At 53.8% G+C, this 11,068-nt stretch overlaps 1 protein-coding gene across 1 annotated transcript in view; it reads left to right on the top strand.

The window, feature by feature from the left end:
* The window catches only part of OTUD5 (OTU deubiquitinase 5), an 83,285-nt gene extending 74,054 nt beyond the window's left edge, over positions 1-9,231 (top strand). Inside the window, exons 7-10 of the mRNA XM_015418112.1 lie at positions 1,471-1,656; positions 1,800-2,010; positions 6,183-6,296; positions 8,611-9,231. Of these exons, the coding sequence (XP_015273598.1) occupies positions 1,471-1,656; positions 1,800-2,010; positions 6,183-6,296; positions 8,611-8,732 (633 nt within the window). The 3' untranslated portion in view covers positions 8,733-9,231. The remainder of the gene's footprint in view (positions 1-1,470; positions 1,657-1,799; positions 2,011-6,182; positions 6,297-8,610) is intronic.
* Positions 9,232-11,068: the final 1,837 nt, after the last annotated feature.

Below are 11,068 nucleotides of genomic sequence, written 5' to 3' on the forward strand. Positions count from 1 at the left end.
GGCGTTTGAGGTGCAGAATGAAGTGAAGTCCAATCAGCTTCCATATGCAAATGACCTTGAAATGCTGGCCCAATCAGAGAAGAGTGGCCTAGGCTGCAGTGGGTGGGAGAGAACTCAGGCAACACAGCCAGGGGATAGACACACCTTGTGATTGACACATCACGGAGCCAACTGATTTTGGGTTGCATAGAATGTTGTGGGACCACTACTCAATTATATATAAGGAGAGATAATTAAGATGTTAAAATATTGTCGTATACATTAAATCAATGCTTCCTCTAAGCTGTGGAGTCTTGTGAGCAAAAATTCTACTTGGTGAGCAACTGGCATTAAAGTTGTGAGCGAGCGATTTGGCTGCTGCATAAATTAGTTTGCTCCAGAGCCATCCTTCCTGAGCGAAGACAAAAATGTGTGAGCTGGAGGCTAAAAAACTGTGAGCGAGCTCACACTAACTCAGCTTAGAGGGAACACTGGTCACCATCCTACAGTAATAGACTTTTAATGGTTGCAAGAGGTCCTGGCCCATAATAAGATGTAGATAAGGCCAGCAGTTGTTAGAATGGGTGGCCAAAACCACAAGGAGGCCATTCATGGACACCCACTGCTTCAGCTGAAGGCCTGGCGGAACAGTGCCATCTTACAGGCCCTGTGGAATTGAAGAAGATCCTGCAGGGCCCTGATCTCAGTGGGACGCATGTTCCACCAGGCAGGGGCCAGGTCAGAAAAGGCCCTTGTCCTGGTCGAGGCAAGATGGACGTCTCTTGGGCCAGGGACCACCAGGAGACGCTGATCCATCAAGCTTAACTCTCTCTCGGGTGTATACAGGAAGAGGCTATCCCTCCGGTATGTTAGTCCCAGGCCGTGTAGGACTTTAAAGGTTATTACCCACACCTTGAAGCGTATCCGGAACTCAACTGGCATCCAGTGCAGTTGGCAGAGCACCTGCCAAACATGAGCCCGCACAGCCGTCGCCGTCAGCAGGCTGTGTACCAGTTGTAATTTCCAGGTCAGCTTCAAGGGTGAGCCTATGTAGAGCGAATTGTCGCCTGCCGATCGCATTGTTGCTACCGTTGCATTCCCAGTGTGGCCATCCAGCTATTCTGGCAGGACCAGGTGATGAAGCACAGCCAAACTAACAGCTCCAGGGTAGCCTCTCCGGCTGTTTCCAAGCCAGCATTTCCGGACAAATGCGTCCCGGGTTTCTAGGAGGCCACCAGGTGTGTCTCCTCCCGGATCTGGAAAAATAGCCCAAGGCAGCGTCACGTTAACCTCGCCACCTGCTCCTCTTGGCAGGGAGAAAGTGAATGTCTCCCTCTCCTTGGATGGCCACGGGGCAGACACTCCTTGTCCTGTCTGGATTGCGTCTTTCTAGCGACCGGCGGCACTCGGGCTCTTGTCCTCCGCGTGGGTGGGGCTGGGGCTCGACCCGGTCGTCCCACAAGCGCGCTGACGCCTTCCCACCTCCCACAGTACGCGGAGCAGTCCTTGATGAAGAACGCGATCAAGACGTCGGAGGAGTCGTGGATCGAGCAGCAGATGCTGGAAGACAAGAAGCGAGCGACGGACTGGGAGGCCACCAACGAGGCCATCGAGGAGCAGGTCGCCCGGGAGTCCTACTTGCAGTGGCTGCGGGACCAGGAGAAGCAGGCCAGACAGGTTGGTCTTCCTCCTTGCCCGGGGGGGGGTGGTGTTGAGTGTCGTGTCAGACTGGCCGGTCGGTGGGTGGGTGGAGGGAATGAGCTCCATGACTCCGAGGGCTGCTCCGGTCCCTGAAGGCTTTTGTCCTCGTCTCCTCGCAGCCTCGTAAAGCCAGCGCTACCTGCAGCTCCGCCACGGCGGCCGCCGCCAGCGGCATAGAAGAATGGAGCGGCCGCTCCCCCCGTCAGCGCAGCTCAGCGTCTTCCCCGGAGCACCCAGACCTGCACAACGAGCTGAATGCCGCCAAGCCAGCCTCCCCCGGGAGCACCGCCGCTCTAGCACTTACCAAACCCCCCTCGCCCTGCGCCCCCGGTGAGCACAGCTTGAGGAGCACCACGTTTCTTGGCCGGAAAAGAAATTAGCCTGGGAATGCTGGGCAGGCACAGGAGGGGGCGACAGGGGGTCTTGCCTCGGTAGAGACTTGGGGACCTGCCAGACATATAAACAGCATGCTCAAAGAGAGCCAGCTTGGTGTAGTGGTCAGGAGCACGGACTGTAATCTGGGAGGATCGGGTTTGATTCCCCATTCCTCCACATGCAGCTGCTGGAGTGACCTTGGGTCAGCCACCAGTTCTTTCCGAGCTGTTCCCTCAAGGGCAGTTCTCAGAAGAGCTCTCTCAGCCCCACTTTGCGTAGTGTCTGCTGTGGGAAGGGGAAGGGAAAGGGATTGTAAGCTGCTCTGAGACTCCTTCGGTTAGTGAAGGGCGGGGTATAAATCCAATCTCTGCTCTTTTTCTTCAACCAGGGGATGTGTCCGTTTTAGTAATCCATGTAATGGCGCAAGGCCATGCAATCGCGCACCGCCCCCCACGCTTTTGTAGACCAGCAGCAGTTTTGTGCAGATGGGCCCTCAGGTGCTTAACCGCCTGCACAGTGGGGCTAAACTAATTCCTGCAGACGCCATAGCGCCGCTTTGTTCTTCACAGGGTGCTGCTCTATGGAAGCTGCACATTGCCTTTAAGGCTAAAAAAAGAAGAAGAGTGGAAAACTCTGTTGTCCTAATGCAGTGTGATGGTATTTCTCTGCATATTGTTGGGGAAATGAGGAGCGCAGGAACCTGAGAGCCAGTCTGGTGTAGTGGTTAAGTGCGCGGACTCTAATCTGGGAGAACCGGGTTTGATTCCCCCACTCCTCCACTTGCACCTGGCTGGATGGCCTTCGGCAAGCCGTAGTTCTATCAGAGCTGTTCTTGAAAAAGAGCAGTCATTGTCAAGAGCTCTCTCAGCCCCACCTACCTCACAGGGTGTCTGTGGTGGGGAGAGGAAGGGAAAGGAGTTTGTAAGCTGCTCTGAGACACCTTTGGGTAGTGAAGGGCGGGGTATAAATCCAATCTCCTCCTCCCCTTTTCATAAGGTTCATTGGGGAGGGAGAGAAAAACTGGCTTCCCAAGTGTATAAAGAGAGAGAGACGATTGTTTCAAAACACCGCTTATTTATTTAGCTTCAACCCCAAATGTAAAATCATTAAAAACATGTAAGAGTCTGGTATGCAGCATGCAAAATTAATCACATTTATCAAATACCTAATTAGAATGCACTGTAATTTTATAAAGGGTATATCCCTGGTTGCTCTGTCAAGACCCAGGACAAGCGCAAACAAGACCCAATGCAGCCGTAAAGCACCTTTTCCCATCCTTGGAGATAATGTAACTGTTGGCTAAGCATCTGACGTATCCCTGACGTATGACAAAGCTCAGCCCTTTTCTTTCTATCTCTGGGGTCAGGAAGGTCAAGGGAAGTCAGGGAAAGCTAAGGTGACTCAGAGAGTCAAGGAAGCTAGTTATGGATACCCTATCTATTTAGAATTTGATAGTGGATGAACATTCCAGAAGGCAAAAGTCATGTACGGGGTCATTGGTACCAGAAGGCAACAGCACTTAGCAGAGCCCTGAAGCCTCCTGGGAAACAGAACCAAAGATCCAGCTATACTTTACTATAGAAATTAAAGTAACGTAGGGTTAACAGAGGACTGAGGCTCAATCCAGGCCCTGATTCCGTGGCACACAGGTATATCTCCTCTGCCATTCTCAAGGGACGACGAGCAACAGTGGTTTATTTATTTATTTAGTCGGATTTTTACTCTGCCCTCCCCGCCAAGGCCGGCTCAGGGCGGCTTACATAAAACAATACATAAATTACAATAAAACTCATTAAAACACCTTAAGACAGTACTGCAACCAACTGATGACATAAAGTGCTGGCATTGTTGTCCTTGGTTGTTGTTGATTTAACCATGGCAGCCATACTCCGTTCTCTCTCCAGATGATCGGCTCTCAGCTCTCCTCCGGATGGCATAGAAGCGATTAGCACTGGCACCGTTGTTAAAATTCCAGGGGCACAGGGCTCTCTATTCTACCGCTGTTCGCTATTGATGATATTTAGTGGTGGTGGCAGCTCCAAAGGCCTGGTGGAAGAGCTCCGTCTTGCAGGCCCTGCGGAACTGTGAAAGGTCCCACAGGGCCCTGATCTCTTCCGGGAGCTCATTCCACCAGAGCGGAGCCGCCACCGAGAAAGCCCTGTCCCTGGTTGTCACCAGCCTGGCCCCCTTACAGCTCGGGAGAGCCAGCCAGTTCTGTGCCCCTGAATGCTCTCTGGGGGACATATGGGGAAAGGCGGTCCTTTAGGTATGTAGGCCCCAGACCATAAAGGGCTTTAAAGGTCAAAACCAGCACCTTGAAACGAATTCGGTATGGTATTGGCAGCCAGACTGATGACAGGGGCGGGGTGGCCAAGAAACTTGTCCTTATCTTTTTTTAAAAAAACATATTTATCATGTTGCTCAAGAAGGTTCACAGGCATTTTAAAAAATTACAGACTCTCAGAATAAAGCAATAAGCGATCCGAAAGGGGTTGCATATAGTCAGAAGCCTTAGATAATGTCCTTTTCAGCTAAGACAGTTTGTTATAAGTTACAAATGTACTCAGCGTGCCAGCGCAGTGTCATAGTTAAGAGCGGCAGACTCTAATCTGGAGAGCTGGGTTTGACTCCCCACTCCTATTCCACGTGAGGCCTGCTGGGTGACCTTGGGCCAGTCACAGGTCTCTCAGAATTCTCTGAGCCCCACCTACCTCACAAGGTGCCTGTCGTAGGCAGAGGAAGGGAAGGCAATTGTCAGCCGCTTTGAGATGCCTCACGGTAGAGAAAAGCGAGGTATAAAAACCGACTCTCCTCCTCCTCCTACCACTCTAAACCAGTTTGCATGGTTGAAATTTGGAGCCAAAAATCTCACGCTTGCACCAAAGAGCTCTAAAATGCAGAGGCTTAGAACGGTGCTAACTTGATGCTGACGTTCCAAAGTGTCAGGCAGGTCTCCCTCGGTAGGCCGTTGCTCGTTTGAGGCGCCACCACAGAAAAGACTCTGCTTCTTGTATCCTCTTGCTTCCATCTGTGAGGGGTATAAACCCCTGGAGCAGAGCCTTCCAGAAGAGCATAAAGAGAAGAGGTTAATAAGGGCAAAATTCCCTGAAGGACAGAGGAGGGAAAAGTGCACGGCTGGATTAAAATCCCCATCCTAGACGATTGGATCTGAATCGCTTGCACTGAAAGTCAGAAAGTTTACGGGATGGATCATAGAATCATAGAGTTGAAAGGGACCTCCAGGAATGTTTTTGCTCCCGTCACCAGATTCTGTGGTCGCGTGGTGCAGCAGCAAGCTACCCTTTGCTCCTTCTAAGCGGTGGAGTCTTGTGAGCAAAAATCCTACTTTGTGAGCTCCTGGCATTAAAGTTGTGGGCAAGCAATTTGGCTACTGCATTAATTAGTTTGTTCTGGAGCCCTCCTTCCTGAGCTGGGACAAAAATGTGTGAGCCGGAGGCTAAAAAACTGTGAGCTATCTCACACTTAACTCAGCTTAGAGGGAACACTGCTCTTACAGGCATGAGCAGTACTGAGCAAAGAAAGAGGTCTACCTTCAGAATCTCTTGGAGGCCCTTCCTGCAAGTTTCCAAGTGTGCTTTTCACGACAGTCAGGACTAGCAACTTGCTCTTTTGCAGTAACGCCAGCTGAGGTTTCACAGTCTTAGTTTCTGCTAAGGCAACCTCTGAAAATGCATCTTGATTTCATTTATTCTGTCTCTTTATCATACCCCACCTATCTCCCCAATGGGGACCCATAGCGGCCGATGGCCATTCTCCTCTCCGCTCATTTCACCCTCCCGACATCGCCCTGAGATAGGTTAGGCTGAGAGCCTGTGACTGGCCCAAGGTCGCCCAGCGAACTTCCCCGGCAGAAGTGGGGATTCAAACCTGGGCCTCCCAGATCCTAGCCTCAAACTTGAACCGCCACGCCATGCCGGCTTACGCGAAAGGCACGAACCGTCTCTCAGGACCACAAAAATACAGCTCCGACAGGTTCTTTCGGGGAGGGCACAACAGTGGCTGATGGCGTCGTGGGGGTGGGGGTGGGGATACCAGATTGTGAATGCGGAAAGAGGAATGAGCAGGCCTTGGCATCGCTAACTGCTTCCTGGATCCTCCTTCCCCAGGTACAAGCAGCCAGCTGTCAGCCGGTGGTGGCCGAGCAACCCCTCCCTTAGTGTCGTTGTATCCGGCCCTGGAGTGCCGGGCAATAATGCAACAGATGTCCCCCACGGCATTCGGTAAGAGCCCCCCTTTGGGTGTGGCAGCCAGACTGGAGGGTGCATCTGGGTGTATGTGTGTGTGTGTGTGTGAGAGAGAGAGAGAGAGAGATCTTGGGATTTTGGCCCTTCCCCCACTGAAAACCAACCCCCCATGTCCTTTCCGGGCCTTTCTGTGCTACAAAACCCTTAATTTTTTTTCGCCAATCTAAACTGTGCCAGTCAGTCCAGACACTCTCGGCCCGGTTGTCTCCGTTGTGTTTGGAATCAGTGGGGGACGTGCTGACTTTGGAGTTTTGAGCTTGAACTGCGGGACAGAAGCGCCGGGAGGAGATCGCACGGTGGCCTTGAAAGACGGGGGGGGGAGAGGAGTCAGGTTGAATGAAGGCTGCTTACCTGACCTCTGGAGCAGCAGGAAAGAGCAAGAGTCCAGCAGCACCTTAAAGACTGAAAAAATCTGTGGCAGGGGAGAAGCTTCCGTGAGTCACTGCTCAAAGTGAGAAGCGTTCATGCGTCAGTGCTCAAAGAGTCCAGCAGCACTGGAAAGACTAACAAAATCTACGGCAGGGGAGGAGCTGCCATAGATTCTGTTAGTCTCTCCGGTTCTGCTGGACTCTTGCTCGTTTCTGCTGCTACAGACAGACTAACACGGCTACCCATCTAGATCCAGGGGTCATTTCGTAGAAAAAGAGGTACAGGAGTTCATTTGCATAACTCATTTGCATGTGCCAGACCCCCTGACAAAGAGCAGGCATCTTTAAAATGCCTTTCCCTTCCCCATCTGGCATTTAAATCCCCCCCCCCCTTCCCCAAGTTTCTCCACAAAAGCGGAGAGGCTCGGGGGGGGAAAGGGGGGTCATGGCTGGAGAAGGGAAGGGCAGGTGGGCAGACATGCCGGGGTTCCCTGCCCGATCTGTCCCAGGTGCCCTGCGGCTGCCTTCCCATCTGGGGAAGGGAAAGAAAGGCATTTAAATCCCCCCAGGCGGCGAGGAGGCCCTGTAGGCCTTCCCTGGCCCATCCACCTCAGAGGGTGTGCCGGGGAAGGCACGGGAAGGCATTTAAATGCCTCCCCGCTCCTTGCAACTGAGGGGGCTCACCCCCTATACCCCCCCAGGGCCCCATCAACTTACCGACTGAGGGCTGCTGGGGGTGGGGCTTGCTGCATGTGCCCGCCCCTGGGCTCCTTACTGCCGGAGCACCGTTCCTCCGCATTCCGGCAGGAAATGACCCTGTCTAGATCTACCTGACCTCTAGCGACCCACACGTGCTTCATTCTTTTCTTACGTTGCTGTTTTCAGCAAAACCGACCCCACGCTCAGGTTTTTATCTGTGATCTGTATGGGCTGGAAACTTGGTTTTTAAGATGTAAATAGCTGGATTCCACAGTTAACGGCAAATTTCAATGTGGCACAATCACAGCCATGCAGATTTTCCAGAGCAGGGGACAATGAAACTTCACCTGCATGCTTCCTTAGGAATGGGTTCATTTTCTCAAACAAAAGAGAACAGGGCCTTATAAGACTTAAAGGATAATGTTTAGTCTGGAGAAGAGGAGGCTGAGGGGGAAACAGGATGGCTCTCTTGAAGTATTTGAAGGGCTGTCACTTAGAGGAGGGCAGGGAGCTGTTCCTCTGGGCAGCAGAGGACAGGACTCACAGTAATGGGTTCAAATTAAGGGTGGGAAGGTACCAGCTGGGTCTTAGGGAAAAATTACCAGCCTCCCACCCAAATTTCCATCCCCAGAGGAATAGAAACGTGGGAGAACAAATGGCCTCCACATAGTGCTGCTCTAGGAGGTCCCCCAGCCTCTGTGGTAAAGACCATAGAGACTAAGGGGAGGCAGCCTAGAGTGTCACCCGAAACCGACACGGCATTGTCTCCAAACTCCACCCTTCCCAGGCACTGCCCCCCAAATCCCCCTGCATTTGCCAAGGCAAGCGTTGGGCATCCTCGCTATAGCAGTTCTCCTGGGTGAGGTGCCCAAAGCTTAAACCCACTAATTCTGTCCCTGGAGAGTTCAGTGATTCAAATGCGTTAACCCTTCATTTGCACGAGCCATCCTTTCAGCTCTGCTCGTGGAGTTCTGTAAACATGCCTTGGGGCGGTTGACACGAGGGCAGCCATATCGCACTTGCCGTTGAAGCCCAGCAGGGTCAGTGCTGGACGCAGGCCGGGCAGACACCAAGCGACGGGCGATGGGAACAGCTCGGCTTGGCAGGCTGCCCGAGAGATGGGTCCGGAGGCAGGCAGGCGTCTCTGCAGCGAGAAGGTGGAAAGAGCAGCCGTTCCCGCCCGGGGAGCAACTCACCGCCCTCCCCCTTTGTCCCCCCCCCAGGCCTGAGCGACTGGGACGACGACGAGATCCTGGCGTCGGTGCTAGCGGTGTCACAACAGGAGTACTTGGAAAGCATGAAGAAGAGCGCCCTGCATAGAGACAGTGGTTCCGACAAGAGTTGATAACTCGCCGGCGCCCCGCCCTGTGCTCGCCTGACACCCCCTTCGGTGCATGTTTTGGCAGGAAGGATGGCGATACCTGGGACCCCTCCCCTCCTCCTCCGCTGCTGCCGACCCACGCTCCTTCAGCTGCTCTGCGCTCCCCCCCACCTTGAACTCTCTGCATCCAGCCCCCCAACACCACCGGGGAGGGGGGAGGCACAAGAGAAGGACAGGACCTCCGACACGAGGAGCTGGAATACGCACAGACTGGGGCACACTGCCCCCCCCCCCTTCATCAGCCCTTCCTTCATTATTACGCGCGATTGATCCGGTCCTGTGGGGGCCCTCCCCACTTTGGGAGGGGGAGCGGCTCTGGCTCTGGGGAAGCGAACTGAAGTTGGATTTTGGGGGCGGAGGGGAGCTTTGCCAGCGGGGAGGGCTGCCCCTCCCTTTCCTTCCCCTGGATTCTGGGGTGCAGTAAAGAGGGGAGTGGGGAGGGGTTGTACTGCTGTTTCCCGCTCTTCCCTGCCCCCTACGGGAAGGGGACAGCAGGGCGGGAGGTCCCAATCCTGCAGCCATTCGAATCACGCAGCCTTCGTCACCGGGGGAGTTCCGCTTCTCGTCTGTGCCGGAGCCCGCCAGGATCGCCGTATCTTCCTCCTCCTCTTCTCTCCATCTCTCTGCACTCCCCTGTCGGGTCCCCTGCGGCGCCTGACCTCCACCGAGCATCACCACTCCTCCGGCTCTTGTTCCGTCCCAGTTCCACAGCCTCCCCGCCACCTCGGTGGCCGGTCATCGGCCTTCTCTCCTGCTGCCGCCTCTTCTTCTCTTCCCCCGTGCCTGGCAGCAGAGGAGGGTTGCCGCTCACCGTCTCAGTGTGACTCCTCCCTCGGCAGTTGGCCTGGCCTTAATAAGCAGTGCAGCGGCAGGTCAAAGGATGGAAGGGGCAGGGGTGGCCGCTTCCCAGGTGGGCAGCGGTCAGGGGCCCTCCTGTGGAAAGGACTGCTTGAATCCCGGGGCGAGGGCCAGTTCCAACGGGGAGGGGGGACCGGTCTACTAGCTGCTAGACCATTGGTGCAAAACAACCCCTCTGGAATCAGCCTCGGGCAACCTTACCTCTTTCAGACGTGGCATCTTCCTGGCTCCCGCTACGTTCACAGCCCCCTCCGGGACTCCCCTAAGCGATCCGTCACCTCCTCGACCTCCATGCCAGGACTAAAGCTGATCTTTCCAGCTGTCCATTCTCTAGCCAAGGGTGCACCATCAGCCGCTTGCTTCTTTTCGCGCCTTCCACCAAGTCTCAAGTCCTGGAAGGGGGTGGGGCGGGAGTTAGTCATGTTTCTGGCCCCTTGGCCTCCAGAAGATCCCAGGGGCCTATCTGCTGCTTATAGGAACATGGATCTGGGAAAAAAACCCTCCTCAGAAGACTGGTTTTAAAACAATCTGGTGCCTGAAATAAAGTATGGGCAGAGTTGACCTCTTGCACTGCTTCTCTCTCTATTTCTCCCCCTCTCTCTCCCCCTCTCTGTCTCCTCCCCCCCCTTTCTCTTCTTTGTGCTTCCTCCCCCCTCCCCCTTTTAACCTCTGAGGCAGGTGGTTATAAATCCAGACAGGGAACCAACCAAGGAGATTATTCCTGAGTGAGAACAAAAGGAAATCACCCTCCAAGCCTCTCTTGCTCAACTGTAGGTTTTTCTAACCCCCAGGAAACTCCCCCCCTCTGGTGGGCAGAGCCTTTGACCGCTTGCCCAGGTGCTCCGCCCAGGTGCTGGTGTCTCAACCAGTTGGAAACTCAAATGCCTTGACCGGGAATGCCAAATTCTACAAGGCTGGTATAAGCAGAGTAAATTATGTAAATATGACTTTTATTTGATCTAGTAAAGTAATCAAATAGATTTTGAGATATATTAAATGGAGAATGCCCACACTGTGCATAGCATCCCTGGTTGCGTTGCCTTCGGCTGTTCTTTGGAAGGGGTGTGGGGGGGGGATTGCTGGGGCGGGGTCTCGATCGGGGCCAACCAGGGAGCCTGTGGCTGTGTAATTTTTTTAATTTTACTACTAGGAATAAGGCCCATTGTGGAAATAAATACAATGAGCTCTAGAAAGAGGCTCTGGGAGAGTGCCAAGGCCTTGGGCACTCAGCGTCAATGTGCTGTGGCGACCTCAGCAGGGTATAATGACACAGAGTCCATCATTTTCTCAGGAGGAACTGATCTCTGCTACCTGAAGAGCAGTTGTAATTTTTAGTGATCTCCAGCCCTCACCTGGAGATTGGCAACAATTGTTACCCAGGAGGAAATGGCTGGTTTGGAGGGTGGAGTCTATGGCATTGTACCTGTCTGAGGTCCCACCAC

The sequence above is a fragment of the Gekko japonicus genome, unplaced genomic scaffold (genome assembly GCF_001447785.1).
Source record: "Gekko japonicus isolate JY-2015 unplaced genomic scaffold, Gekko_japonicus_V1.1 scaffold1548, whole genome shotgun sequence".
Lineage (NCBI taxonomy): Eukaryota > Metazoa > Chordata > Lepidosauria > Squamata > Gekkonidae > Gekko > Gekko japonicus.